Source organism: Myxocyprinus asiaticus, chromosome 5, assembly GCF_019703515.2.
Source record: "Myxocyprinus asiaticus isolate MX2 ecotype Aquarium Trade chromosome 5, UBuf_Myxa_2, whole genome shotgun sequence".
In the NCBI taxonomy this organism is placed as follows: domain Eukaryota; kingdom Metazoa; phylum Chordata; class Actinopteri; order Cypriniformes; family Catostomidae; genus Myxocyprinus; species Myxocyprinus asiaticus.
In genome coordinates, this window is record NC_059348.1 from 49,605,813 (window position 1) to 49,619,081 (window position 13,269).

The 13,269-nt window shown below is 37.1% G+C and overlaps 1 protein-coding gene across 4 annotated transcripts in view; it reads right to left on the reverse strand.

Annotated features, from left to right (window-relative positions):
- The window catches only part of LOC127441101 (ATP-dependent 6-phosphofructokinase, platelet type-like), a 42,641-nt gene that overhangs the window by 5,748 nt on the left and 23,624 nt on the right, over positions 1-13,269 (reverse strand). For 3 of the 4 annotated variants that reach the window (XM_051698288.1, XM_051698287.1, XM_051698289.1), the window contains 6 exons: positions 8,541-8,705; positions 4,930-4,991; positions 4,663-4,774; positions 4,170-4,269; positions 2,171-2,276; positions 6-620 (listed from right to left, as the gene is read on the reverse strand). In XM_051698288.1, the coding sequence (XP_051554248.1) occupies positions 473-620; positions 2,171-2,276; positions 4,170-4,269; positions 4,663-4,774; positions 4,930-4,991; positions 8,541-8,705 (693 nt within the window). In that variant the 3' untranslated portion in view covers positions 6-472. Of the gene's footprint in view, positions 1-5; positions 621-2,170; positions 2,277-4,169; positions 4,270-4,662; positions 4,775-4,929; positions 4,992-8,540; positions 8,706-13,269 lie in introns of those variants that run through there. The other variant, XR_007897272.1, reaches the window with a different exon arrangement.

Consider the following 13,269-nt stretch of genomic DNA (forward strand, 5'->3'; position numbering starts at 1 on the left):
TCTGCTTTGGTACAAATTGCCTGCACTAAACAGCACAGACAACACAGGACAGCAGCTTGGGATTCATACTCTATTTCAGAGGTCTAACTGTGGAATAACATCACTGAAAGCCAGCAGAGCAGGACTATTTCTTCAGATTTCCAAATCCATTTAAAATAAGCTGTAAATGACTTTTAATTTATCTTGAATATTCACAGACTCTAACACTGGCCTGATTAAACAGCGATGACTAGCTAACCGCTTGAGCATATGGATTGTCAGCTGACATTGTCACAATACACTGTTCTAACATTTAAGGATGAATCTCTTGGCTTTGTCTACGGTCACAGTTTAATGTGAATTGATTATATATATGATTATGTGTTAAGGTCAAGCCTGATTTCTGTAGATTTGCTGTGGAATGCTAGCACAGGTCCTCACCTTAAAAAATTAATCTATACTTGCAAGAGTACATGGTTTTACACAGCTGACTTTAAATAGCTGAGTTGTCTTTAGCTCTCAGACGGACAATGTGTTCTAGCTGGCCTGAATCGGACACGTCGTAGCTGGTCTTGTACTTTGCCAGAATCTTCATAAGTGGACGCAGTTTGAGCCACCACTGTTCCTTGGGGATCCTGTGACTGCAAAAAAAAAAAAAAAAAAAATCATGGTAAAGCATCAGAGATGATTCAGGTCAAACTCTAGCCATTGTGCTTATCAAACATGTCTTTTTTTAGTTAACGGGGGCATATCCTTGCTCTTTCCTCAAAAAAGGCTCTTTTCAAATAAAACAGTATAGTTTAATATACTATGTAGATGTCCTAAAATGTTCACAACCCAAAGCTCCCCATCCATCCAGACAAATTATGAAAACTAAGCTGCAAAAATGTAGAAATTCATAAATCATCATGGTGTTGATGTTACAACCATGAGCACATTAACATATCACCCACATTTATATGCCTATTCAGTTTTTAGCAACTTGGCTGATGAATGACTGAGCTTTGCTGGTTTACAGAAGTTAGCCAATCATAACAGGTCATTTACATATATATATATATAAAATATATTAAAGGTACAGCAGCAAAAACAGCCTGCTTAAAGGGATATTTCACCCAAAAATGAAAATTCTCTCATTTACTTACCCTCATGCCATCCCTGAAGTGTATGACTTTCTTCTGCTGAACACAAACTGATTTTTAGAAGAATATCTCTGTTCTGTAGGTCCTCACAATGCAAGTGAATGGTGACCAGAACGTTAAAACTCCAAAAAGGACATAAAGGAAGGATAAAAGTAATTCATAAGGCTCCAGTGGTAAAATCCATGTCTTCAGAAATGATATGATAGATGTGGGTGAGAAACGGATGAATATTTAAGTCCTTTTTTACACTAAATTCACCTCTCTCCCCAGTAGGTTGCCAAAAACAAAAGAAGGAAGTAAAAGTGGAGATTGATAGTAAAAAAAGGACTTAAATATGGATTTATTTCTCACCAACACATATATCGCTTCTGAAGATATCGATTCAACCACTTAAGTCATATGGATTATGTCCATTTTGGACCTTCAATGGTTTGGTCACCATTCATTTGCATTGTATGGACCTACAGAGCTGAGATATTCTTCTAAAAAGAAAGAAAGTCATACACATCTGGGATGGCATGAGGGTGAGTAAATTATGAGAGAACTTTCATTTTTGGGTGAACTATACCTTTAACTGTGCCAAATCCACAGTAAATCGTTTTCAGTTTCCTAACATTATCGTTTTCCACCTGTGCAGTAATGGAGAGCTTTTTCAAAATGCTCTATTTTCGTTTTTTGTTTTTTTTTTTTTTTTTTCAGAGAAGAAATATGCAATTCTAGTGTGAATGAGAGGCGTAATAAAGGTGTTTTCAGACCCAACCCTATTAGCGTGAACAGCCTAAGGGGCAGAATGAGAATGGAAAAAGGTTAAGGTTAAACAAAATTATTAAATGAAAATTAAATGACTAACTTTATTATTTAAAAGTGGACGTCAGAAAAAAAAATGCTGCATTAGTGTAAAATATGGGCCCTTTTAAGTTTTAATTCACTCTGTTTAGGACATTTAGGGAAAACATAACAAATGTTGTCATTAATTATGAAAATTATTTTATGAACCAAGATAAAAGAATTAGCTTTGGGAATGTGTGTATATCAGTATGTTGTCTTACACAAAATCTGTGTCATCCTTGAGTTGTGTCACTGGCTGAAAGACCAGAGCCCTGCGTCGCATCCCCAACAAACACGCAGAATCCTCAGTGTTTGCAAACACACGGCCTACAAAATACGCACACAGTAAATCAGTGACTTAAAAAAATTGCTAGTTAGAGTTATATCTATAAAAACACTTTGTAAGAATCACTGCAACGGCAACAATGAAAAACAAAGATAAACCGCAGATCCTTTTTTTTTTTTTTTTTTTTTTAGACATTTACCATCAGCTGAGCCATCCAAGGAAAGCAGAATACAAAGAGCAAAAGAAAATAATTACTAACTTGGTCACAAAAAATCTGTAGAGTGAAGAAATCTGTGAACGTTTACAAAGAATTGTTCATTTAAACCTGTGGAAACTATGTCTGGAAAATTATTGTGGCATTTACTAACATCAGATCTAAAAAACAAAACTATATTTTTACAGTACCACAAAGACACAGTGTTTACAGTTTCAGAAATCAACCTATAAATGGTTTACTCTGCATATAAAGTTGGGATAAGAGCAGTTTTGGGTAAGAAACGTAACATAATCCAATAGAAATGACTAATTACATCTCTAAAAATTTTAATTAGATTACTGATTACTTAATTGGAAAAGTAATTTCATTACTAATTACTTTAAAGTTACTTTCTAAACACTTTTTTTATTTTTATTATTTTTTTTATTATAAATTTCCTCATGGATGGTGCTAGGGCTGGGCTACCAAGGCTTGAGCCACGAATGTTTTTATCATCTTGTAGTGATGTCAGAAGTACCAGTGCTTTGGTATCAAGTGATAAGAAAACATATTATATTTTAATATTTTAACCATATATTTTAATATTAAGTAATACATATCAAATAATGATACTTGTCTTTCTACAGTATCAGTAACACCAAATACACGCTCAATTCAGTACACACGTGCTGTCTTGCTGACAACTGCTTCCCAGCATTCATGTACTGTATGTGCGCACATGCACGAAGAGCGCTCACGACAGGCTGTGTGTCTGGTCAACATTCCTGTTTTGGTGAGATTTTGGAAACTCTGTTGAGTTGGTCCATCCAGATGCAGTAAGTACTAAATATTTATATACAGTATATAACCCTGAAAACAAAGAGCACTGTAATATCTACAGTTGTGCTTGAGGAATTTGCTAACTATAAGTTGAGAGCTAGGACATTTGCGTTTTTTGCAAAACTTTCATTAAGACAAGATGCCATGAACCTTGCAAGCTTTGGCAAATCTAGCAACTATATTTCCATCATAATCATACATTTTAGCCTATGTATAGCCTGCTATCTTCTTAACTAACTTAAAACACCCAACGAATCAATAATAGGTATCAAAACTGTTAACAGACCATTTCACAGACTGTGATGATGCGTTTTCGCCTTATTTAGCAGCGTAAATCTCACAATTTGTTTTACACTCAATATTTAAAAAATGTATAATAGAAATGTATAACATTTTGCTTTGTGTTATATTACCTTGGAATTCATTTTTAAAAAGTACATAGTGTTAAAAGCATGCAATTTTTGATCTTTAAGTGTATCTGAAGCAGAGACAAAAGTTAGTGGGACCTTTTAGTTTTAGTTTCAGTAACATTTAAAGACTTATTCTGTATATAAAGTATAGATTATACTATAGAGTACATCTCTCAGATGTAATATTTAAACTTTTATTATAAAGTGTATTATATTCCAATATTTCAAAAGATGGCCCAATATGTATCCACAGAGGTCTGAGCTAAGCCCCGGATATTCACTGACACAGAAACACAAACAGATGTGCATATAAAAATAACATTTTTTTTTTTTTTTCCTACATAATATTTTTTTAAATGTGAAACCCAAGTAATGTACTTAAAAGTAACTAACTTGGATAGGAGAAAGTGTTTTATCACTGAAAAAGTTAATTCACCTTGCAAGTTTTTGACACTTGAGGCTGAAAAACAGGAGTGATTTCTGTCTACCTTCTCGATAAAACTCTTTGAGCTTCTTGGAGATCCACTGCACGGCTTTAGCTGCAATCTTGGTGCCAAAATTCCTATCAAACGGGGATGGAGCGCCACCCTACAGGACATAAAAACATGGCGGAATGTAGTAATAATCACAACTGTGTGTGTGTGTGTGTGTGTGGAAGGGGGGAGGGGTTTGCCTGGTTTACAAGGACTTATTTTTAGGTTACAAACTGGTAATTACAGGGGTATTATGCTATAAATGTGGTTTATGAGGACATTTCTAATGTCCCCATAATTCAAATCACTTTAAAAAAAAACATACTAAACGATGTTTTTTGAAAATGTAAAAATGCAGAAAGTTTTCTGTGAGGGTTAGGTTTAGGGGTAGGGTTAGGGCATAGAATATAAAATGTGTACAGTATAAAAACCATTATGTCTATGGACAGTCCTCATAAAACATGAAAACCCAACATGTGTGTGTGTGTGTGTGTGTGTGTGTGTGTACCTGCTGCATGTGTCCCAGGACATTCTTTCTGCAGTCAAACACTCCTTTGCCTTCTTCATTGTACAGCTGGTAGATAAAGTCAGTGGTGTAGTTCTCACTGCTGTTCTCATTCCTGCACAACTCATAAACATACATTTTCATGAGACAGACAGACAGACAGATAGATAGATAGATAGATAGATAGATAGATAGATAAGGCATTATATATACACTCAAAAATGATCCCTCACAGGCATTACATGTATGTAGAAGATGTGTGTATCATACCTGAGCACTAATCCTCTTTGGATGCTGGTCTTCATCTTCTCAGTTAAATGTTCCACGTTAGACTGAAAAAATAGGGCACTCATAAAAACTCATGAGGTGATGCTTGCTTGCTTGCTCTCTCTCTCTCTCTCTCTCTCTCTCTCTCTCTCTTTCCTTAGATATTCCTCCCTATGTTTAACATAGCAGACAGAGGACAGGGGAAGGGGTGTAGACTGTAATGCCTGAGTCTGACAGAAGGGGGCAGACTTCATCTTTTGGCCCTCAAATGCATTGGTTTGTGTACAGTTGAAGTCAGAAGTTTACATACACCTTAGCCAAATACATTTAAACTCAGTTTTTCACAATTCCTGACATTTAATCATAGAAAACATTCCCTGTCTTAGGTCAGTTAGGATCACTACTTTATTTTAAGAATGTGAAATGTCAGAATAATAGTAGAGAGAATGATTTATTTCAGCTTTTATTTCTTTCATCACATTCCCAGTGGGTCAGAAGTTTACATACACTTTGTTAGTATTTGGAAGCATTGCCTTTAAATTGTTTAACTTGGGTCAAACGTTTTAGGTAGCCTTGCGCAAGCTTCTCACTTCTCAGCTGGGAAACTTCTGATTGCATCATATCCTGCAACATCTGGACAGACCAGGGACATATGCAAGGATCCTTTTTGTGGACTTCAGTTCGGCTTTCAACACCATCATCCCAGCTATACTCCCAGATAAATTACACCAACTCTCTGTTCCCTTGTCCATCTACCAGCTTTCTGATGGACAGGCAGCAGCTTGTGAGACAGGGGAAACTTACTTCCAGCACCTGTACAATCAGCACTGGTGCCCCCCAGGGATGTGTGCTCTCCCCACTACTCTTCTCCCTCTACACCAATGACTACATCGCCAAGGACCCCTCTGTCAAGCTCCTGAAGTTTGCAGATGACACCACTGTCATCGGCCTCATCCGAGATGATGATGAGTCTGCATACAGAAGGGAGGTTGAACAGCTGGCTGTCTGGTGCAGTCAAAACAACCTTGAGCTGAACACTCTCAAAACGGTGGAGATGATTGTGGACTTTAGGAGGAACACCCCAACACTGACCCCCCTCACCATTCTAAACAGCACTGTGGCAGCAGTGGAGACATTCAGGTTCCTGGGCACCACCATCTCACAGGACCTGAAGTGGGAGACCCACATTGACTTCATTGTGAAAAAGGCTCAGCAGTGTTTGTACATCCTTCTCAAGTTGAGGAAGTTCTACTCAGCAGTCATCGAGTCTGTCCTCTGCACTTCAATAACTGTCTGGTTTGGTTCAGCTACGAAATCAGACATCAGAAGACTACAAAGGATAGTTCGGACTGCTGAGAGGATTATTGGTTGCCCTCTGCCCCCCTTTTAAGAACTATACACTTCCAGAGTGAGGAAAAAGGCTGGAAAAATCACTCTGGACCCCACTCACCCTGCCCATTACCTTTTTGAACTGTTGCCTTCTGGCCGACGATTCAGAGCTCTGAGCACCAGAACCGTCAGGCACAGGAACAGTTTTTTCCCTCAGGCTATCCATCTCATGAACAGCTAAACTGCCCCACTGAGCAATAACTATGTGCAATACACAGTTCATTCTTTTTTATATTTATCCAACACATCCAACCTCTTCTGCCATTTCATTCCTCTGAAAAAAAACAAAAAAAAAAAAAAACATTTGCACTATACATAACAGATAACAGATTTGTATTAGATTTGCACTATGTATGTGTATGTGTATATGTATGTAAGTATGTGTATGTATGTGTGTGTATGTGTATAATTATTTTATATTTTTTATTATTATCTATGTCTTGTTGCTGATTTTGTATTGTTTTTGTATTGTTGTACACTGGAAGCTCCTGTCACCAAGACAAATTCCTTGTATGTGTAAGCATACTTGGCAATAAAGCTGATTCTGATTCTGATTTTGGCCCATTCCTCCAGACAGAACTGGTGTAACTGAGTCAGGTTTGTAGACCTCCTCGCTCGCACACGCTTTTTCAGTTCTGCCCACAAATTTTCTGTCAGATTGAGGTCAGGGGTTTGTGTTGACCACTCCAATACCTTGACTTTGTTGTCCTTAAGCTATTTTGCCACAACTTTGGAAGTATGTTTGGGGTCATTGTCCATTTGGAAGACCCATTTGCGACCGAGCTTTAACTTCATAGCTGATGTCTTGAGATTTTGCTTCAATATATTCACATAATTTTCCTTCCTCATTATGCCATTTATTTTGTGAAGTGCACCAGTCCCTCCTGCAGCAAAGCACCCCCACAACATGATGCTGCCACCCCCATGCTTCACGGTTGGGATGGTGTTCTTCGGCTTGCAAGCCTCACCCTTTTTCCTCCAAACATAATGATGGTCATTATGGCCAAAAAGTTAAATTTTTGTTTCATCAGACCAGAGGAAATTTCTCCAAAAAGTAAGATCTTTGTCCCCATGTGCACTTGCAAACTGTAGTCTGGCTTTTTTATGCCGGTTTTGGACCATTGGCTTCTTCCTTGCTGAGCAGCCTTTCAGGTTATGTCAATATAGCACTCGTTTTACTGTGGATATAGATACTTGTCTACCTGTTTCCTCCAGCATCTTAACAAGGTCCTTTGCTGTTGTTCTGGGATTGATTTTCACACCCCTTTTCATACCAAACTACATTCTTCTCTAGGAGACAGAATGCATCTCCTTCCTGAGTGGGATGATGGCTGTGTGATTTCTTTTGATTTTCCCATGATGTCAAGCAAAAAGGCACTGAGTTTGAAGGTAGGCCTTAAAATACATCCACAGGTACACCTCCAGTTCAGTACACCTCCTATCAGAAGCTAATTGGCTAATTGGCTAAAGGCTTGACATAATTTTCTGGAATTTTCCAAGCTGCTTAAGGCACAGTTAACTTAGTGTATATAAACTTCTGACCCACTGGAATTGTGATATAGTCAATTAAAAGTGAAGCAATTTGTCTGTAAACAATTGTTGGAAAAATGACTTGTGTCATACACAAAGTAGATGTCCTAAACGACTTGCCAAAGCTATAGTTTGCTAATATTAAATCTGTGAAGCAGTTAAAAATGAACCTAAGTGTATGTAAACTTCTGACTTCAACTGTATGTGTGAATTGTCCAATAGTATGTAAATGTTCAAATGTGTATGTCTGGATTATTTGTTTGAAACAGTGTAAAAAGGTTTTACAAGTTCTCTCATAATTTCTATCCTCATCGAGGACAAAATTAAAAATTAAAAAAGATTTGAGCATAAACACTGCCATCTGTCTGTTATAAACAAAACAAAAATACTGTGGCAGTGACATGGTACAGTAATACCATGATACTTTGATATATAGTATTGAATATATAAAAAATAATTATTGCATGTCTCTCTGGAATACTTCATTGTAATTGAATACCATGGTCATTTTTGATACATTTTAGTGGTGTGTATGAGAGAATTTATGTAGTGAGCTGGATCTACAGTATATAAAGATACAGAGCTATATTCAATTTGGCGTCAAGCTATATTCAATGAACAAAGTACTTTTTTGGAAACAATTCAGAAAACACATTGCAGTGAATATATGCAGATATCAAAACTCTCTCCCTCACCTGTAGGTCTCGGATGTCAAACGGCTCTTCGTAGATATATGCTGCATCAGCTCCGGCCGCCAGCCCCCCAACAGTGGCCAGGTAACCACAGTACCCGCCCATGGTCTCAATAATGAACACGCGACGCTTCGTACCACTGGCGGACTGTTTTATACGATCACACGTCTAACACACACAGTTTAATGCTTTAAGATAAAACATCTTTACTGTCTCTCTTTATCACACTCATGGCCACACACACACACACACACACACACAGCATATAGGCTACCATCAGACATGCAGAATTCTGTATAGCTGCAGATTTGACACTGCCATATACATGCATTCATACATTCATCATGTTATACAGACATTAAACAGACATCACAGTGCAAGAACAAGGCAGAGCACACACAAAATTAAGTTCACTACAACAAAGAACATGCATGAGGTTCCTGTGAGTTTGTGCAACTAACAATAATGGAATTTTTTTTTTTTTTTTTTTTTTTTTTTGTGATCAGCCATGTTTGCCATGCATCTTAATAATAAACAGTAAAAATGAAGTGAATCGTTTCAGATCAGCATCTAAAATAAATTGTAGGTCATGTTATAAGCATAGATAAGATCAAAGATCAATAGCTCCTGGTCAGATCTTTAAATAGGGACAAAATTACATGTAAACCCTAGGAAAACATTTTCTTTATGAGTTTCTCAACTCAACTCCCTGGTATGCATAAAATAAAAACTGTTTTCAGTTTTGTATAATATACAATTATAATGAACAATATGTAATATATATCTAATATAGACTTTTAATGATAATGTAAATACATTAACTCTTTATAATAAAACTGCAACAATATTACAAACAATTCATGTCTCAGGTCTAATTCGTGTCTTACCTCCACTATGGCATTGAGTGAGGTGTCAGCACATTATTACTGATGGTGGCGGGCAGCATGTACATGGGCACACAGAACTCCTCATAGCTGTTGCAGGCATCAACCAGCTGCAGCAAACTTTCAAATGCCTGCAGCAGTGCACATGCATTAGAACCACAGCTCACTTTTGACAGACACCCTGGAGAGCTACATTCACTGCGGATGTGAGTCGCTTGGAAAAGTGGTGACAGAGTTTTAAAATAGAACACTATGGAATAATTGGATGTTTCTTAATGTTTCGTTTGGCATGTGAGGAACCTCAAGCATCCTGTCATTTTTACAGCACCTCAGGAGGACCATGGTCAAACATGTAGTTAACCACCAGGTGGAGCTCCAACTTGTGATGTGGGCATGGCATCCAATTGGCTAAATGGTGTCAGAGGCATAACATGACTGTCTAAATACACCTGTGCAATCAGACTACACACAAGCACAACCAGACCCTGAATCACACACATGCAGACAGAAACACACAAGATATCAGCCCAAAACAGCATGCAGCAAGTTCCACTTAAATTGAACTTGATGAAAGACTGAAGGCATATTATGGGTTTATGACAACCAAAATGTAAATGGATAGCATTTGTGAAATGCATTTCTTTCTGAAAACTTCATGTCTGAGGTTCATATTTTCCCTACTTGCCTACTAAGTAGGGAAATTCTATTACAGGTGTATTACTGTAAACTGATTTTGTTTCCCCAGAAAATATTTTCAGCATAAATCAGCAAACAGCATGACACAAATGCTGTCCATATAAATTAAGTTTGAACTAATCTGGGCTATTCCTTTAATTTATCCATTGGCATCAGTGATTTAGAGCTAAAGCATGTAATTATTTGTCATTGCTGGAACTCACAAGTAAGATAATTCCACAGCTACAAGATAAACAGAAATAAATGAAATTTTTACCAATGAATGTTAATTTAATTGGAAAAATGTCCACTGAGTGCTGTTAGATGTTAGTGATGTTATTTAATGTCAAACACTGAGCTCAGTTCCCATTAGCCAGAATTCATAGACCATAATTCATAAAATGTTTCAACATATTTTTTTAAAATACAAAAATACTAATTAATTTATTATCATTGTGTGTTATCTAAATATTAATATAAATGTTTTTTTGTAATAATCCTCATAAATTTGGTCAAATGATTCAACTTATTCTAGTGGACAGTATCTCATGCACATCTGAGCTGAACTGAGCTCAAATGTTAAAGATCATTCAGGGTATTCTTGAGATATGAAAGTAGATTATCTAAAGATAACATTATAATAAAAAATAAATACAAATTTGGATCTAAATGCAATGGTGATGGTGAACATTGTGTATTGAACCAGACCTTCAATACAACATTTATTCATTAAACAGAAACACAGATAAGCACAGAAAAGAAAAAAAAATCATATAAAAAGCAATATAGTCAATTGCAAGACTGAGGACCAGGTTGTGCTGTGTAACCACATGCTTCGACTAAAGACACACTGATATAGTCAGGGTGCAATGACAACAAACCTCATTTCCACCAAACACAGCTCTACCTCACCTTCCAAATGCAGCTTTACCTTAACTAATCAAATGTAGCTTTACCTCACCCCACCAAACACAGCTCTACCTCACCTAACCAAATACAGCTCTACCTCAATTAACTAAATACAGTTCTACCTCACCTAACCAAATACAGCTCTGCCTCAGATAAATAAATACAGCTCTTCCTCACTTAACCAAATACAGCTCTGCCTCAATTACCTAAATACAGCTCTACCTCACCTAACCAAATACAGCTCTACCTCACCTAAACAAATACAGCTGTACCTCAGTTAACTAAATACAGCTCTTCCTCACTTAACCAAATACAGCTCTACCTCAATTAACTAAATACAGCTCTACCTCAGTTAACTAAATACAGCTCTACCTCACCTAACCAAATACAACTCTACCTCAGTTAACTAAATACAGCTCTACCTCACCTAACCAAATACAGCTCTACCTCACCTAACCAAATACAACTCTACCTCAGTTAACTAAATACAGCTCTACCTCACCTAACCAAATACAGCTCTACCTCACCTAACCAAATACAGCTCTACCCCAATTGACTAAATACAGCTCTACCTCACCTAACCAAATACAGCTCTACCTCACCTAACCAAATACAGCTCTACCTCAGTTAACTAAATACAGCTCTACCTCAATTAACTAACTATAGTTCTACCTAACCCTAACGAACAGCTCTAACTCACCTACCAAATGTAGCTTTACCATAACTAATCAGATACAGTTCTACCTCACCTAACCAAATACAGCTCTACCTCAATTAACTAAATACAGCTCTTCCTCACTTAACCAAATACAGCTCTGCCTCAATTACCTAAATACAGCTCTGCCTCAATTACCTAAATACAGCTCTACCTCACCTAACCAAATACAGCTCTACCTCACCTAACCAAATACAGCTCTACCTCAGTTAACTAAATACAGCTCTTCCTCACTTAACCAAATACAGCTCTACCTCAGATAAATAAATACAGCTCTTCCTCAATTACCTAAATACAGCTCTACCTCACCTAACCAAATACAGCTCTACCTCACCTAACCAAATACAGCTCTACCTCACCTAACCAAATACAGCTCTACCTCAGTTAACTAAATACAGCTCTTCCTCACTTAACCAAATACAGCTCTACCTCACCTAACCAAATACAGCTCTACCTCAGTTAACTAAATACAGCTCTACCTCACCTAACCAAATACAGCTCTACCTCACCTAACCAAATACAGCTCTACCTCACCTAACCAAATACAGCTAAACCTCATTTGACTAAATACAGCTCTACCTCACTTAACCAAATACAGCACTACCTCAGTTAACTAAATACAGCTCTACCTCACCTAACCAAATACAGCTCTACCTCAATTGACTAAAGACAGCTCTACCTCACCTAACCAAATATGGTTCTACCTCAGTTAACTAAATATTGCTCTACCTCACCTAACTAAATACAGCTCTACCTCACTTAACTAAATACAGCTCTACCTCAATTGACAAAAGACAGCTCTACCTCACCTAACCAAATATGGTTCTACCTCAGTTAACTAAATACAGCTCTACCTCACTTAACTAAATACAGCTCTACCTCACTTAACTAAATACAGCTCTACCTCACCTAATCAAATACAGCTCTACCTCAATTAACTAAATACAGCTCTACCTCAATTAACTAAATACAGCTCTACCTCACCTAATCAAATACTGCTCTACCTCACCTAACCAAATATGACTCTACCTCAGTTAACTAAATACAGCTCTACTTCATCTAACTAAATACAGCTCTTCCTCACTTAACCAAATACAGCTCTACATCAATGAATGAAATACAGCTTTACCTCACCTAACCAAATACAGCTCTACCTCAATTAACTAAATACAGCTCTACCTCAGTTAACTAAATACAGCTCTTCCTCACTTAACCAAATACAGCTCTACATCAATTAACTAAATACAGCTTTACCTCACCTAACCAAATACAGCTCTACCTCAATTAACTAAATAAAGCTCTACCTCACCTAACTAAATACATCTCTACCTTAACTAAACTAAAACAGCTCTACTACATTAAACCAAATACAGCTCGACCTTACCTAACCAACTACAACTCTATCTTAACAACTACAACTATACCTCACCTAACCAAATACAGCTCCACATCAGTTAACCTAATATAGCTCTACCAAAAGCAGCACTACCTTAGCTTACCAAATTCAGCTCTATCTTAACTTACTAAATACAGCTCAACCTCACCTAAG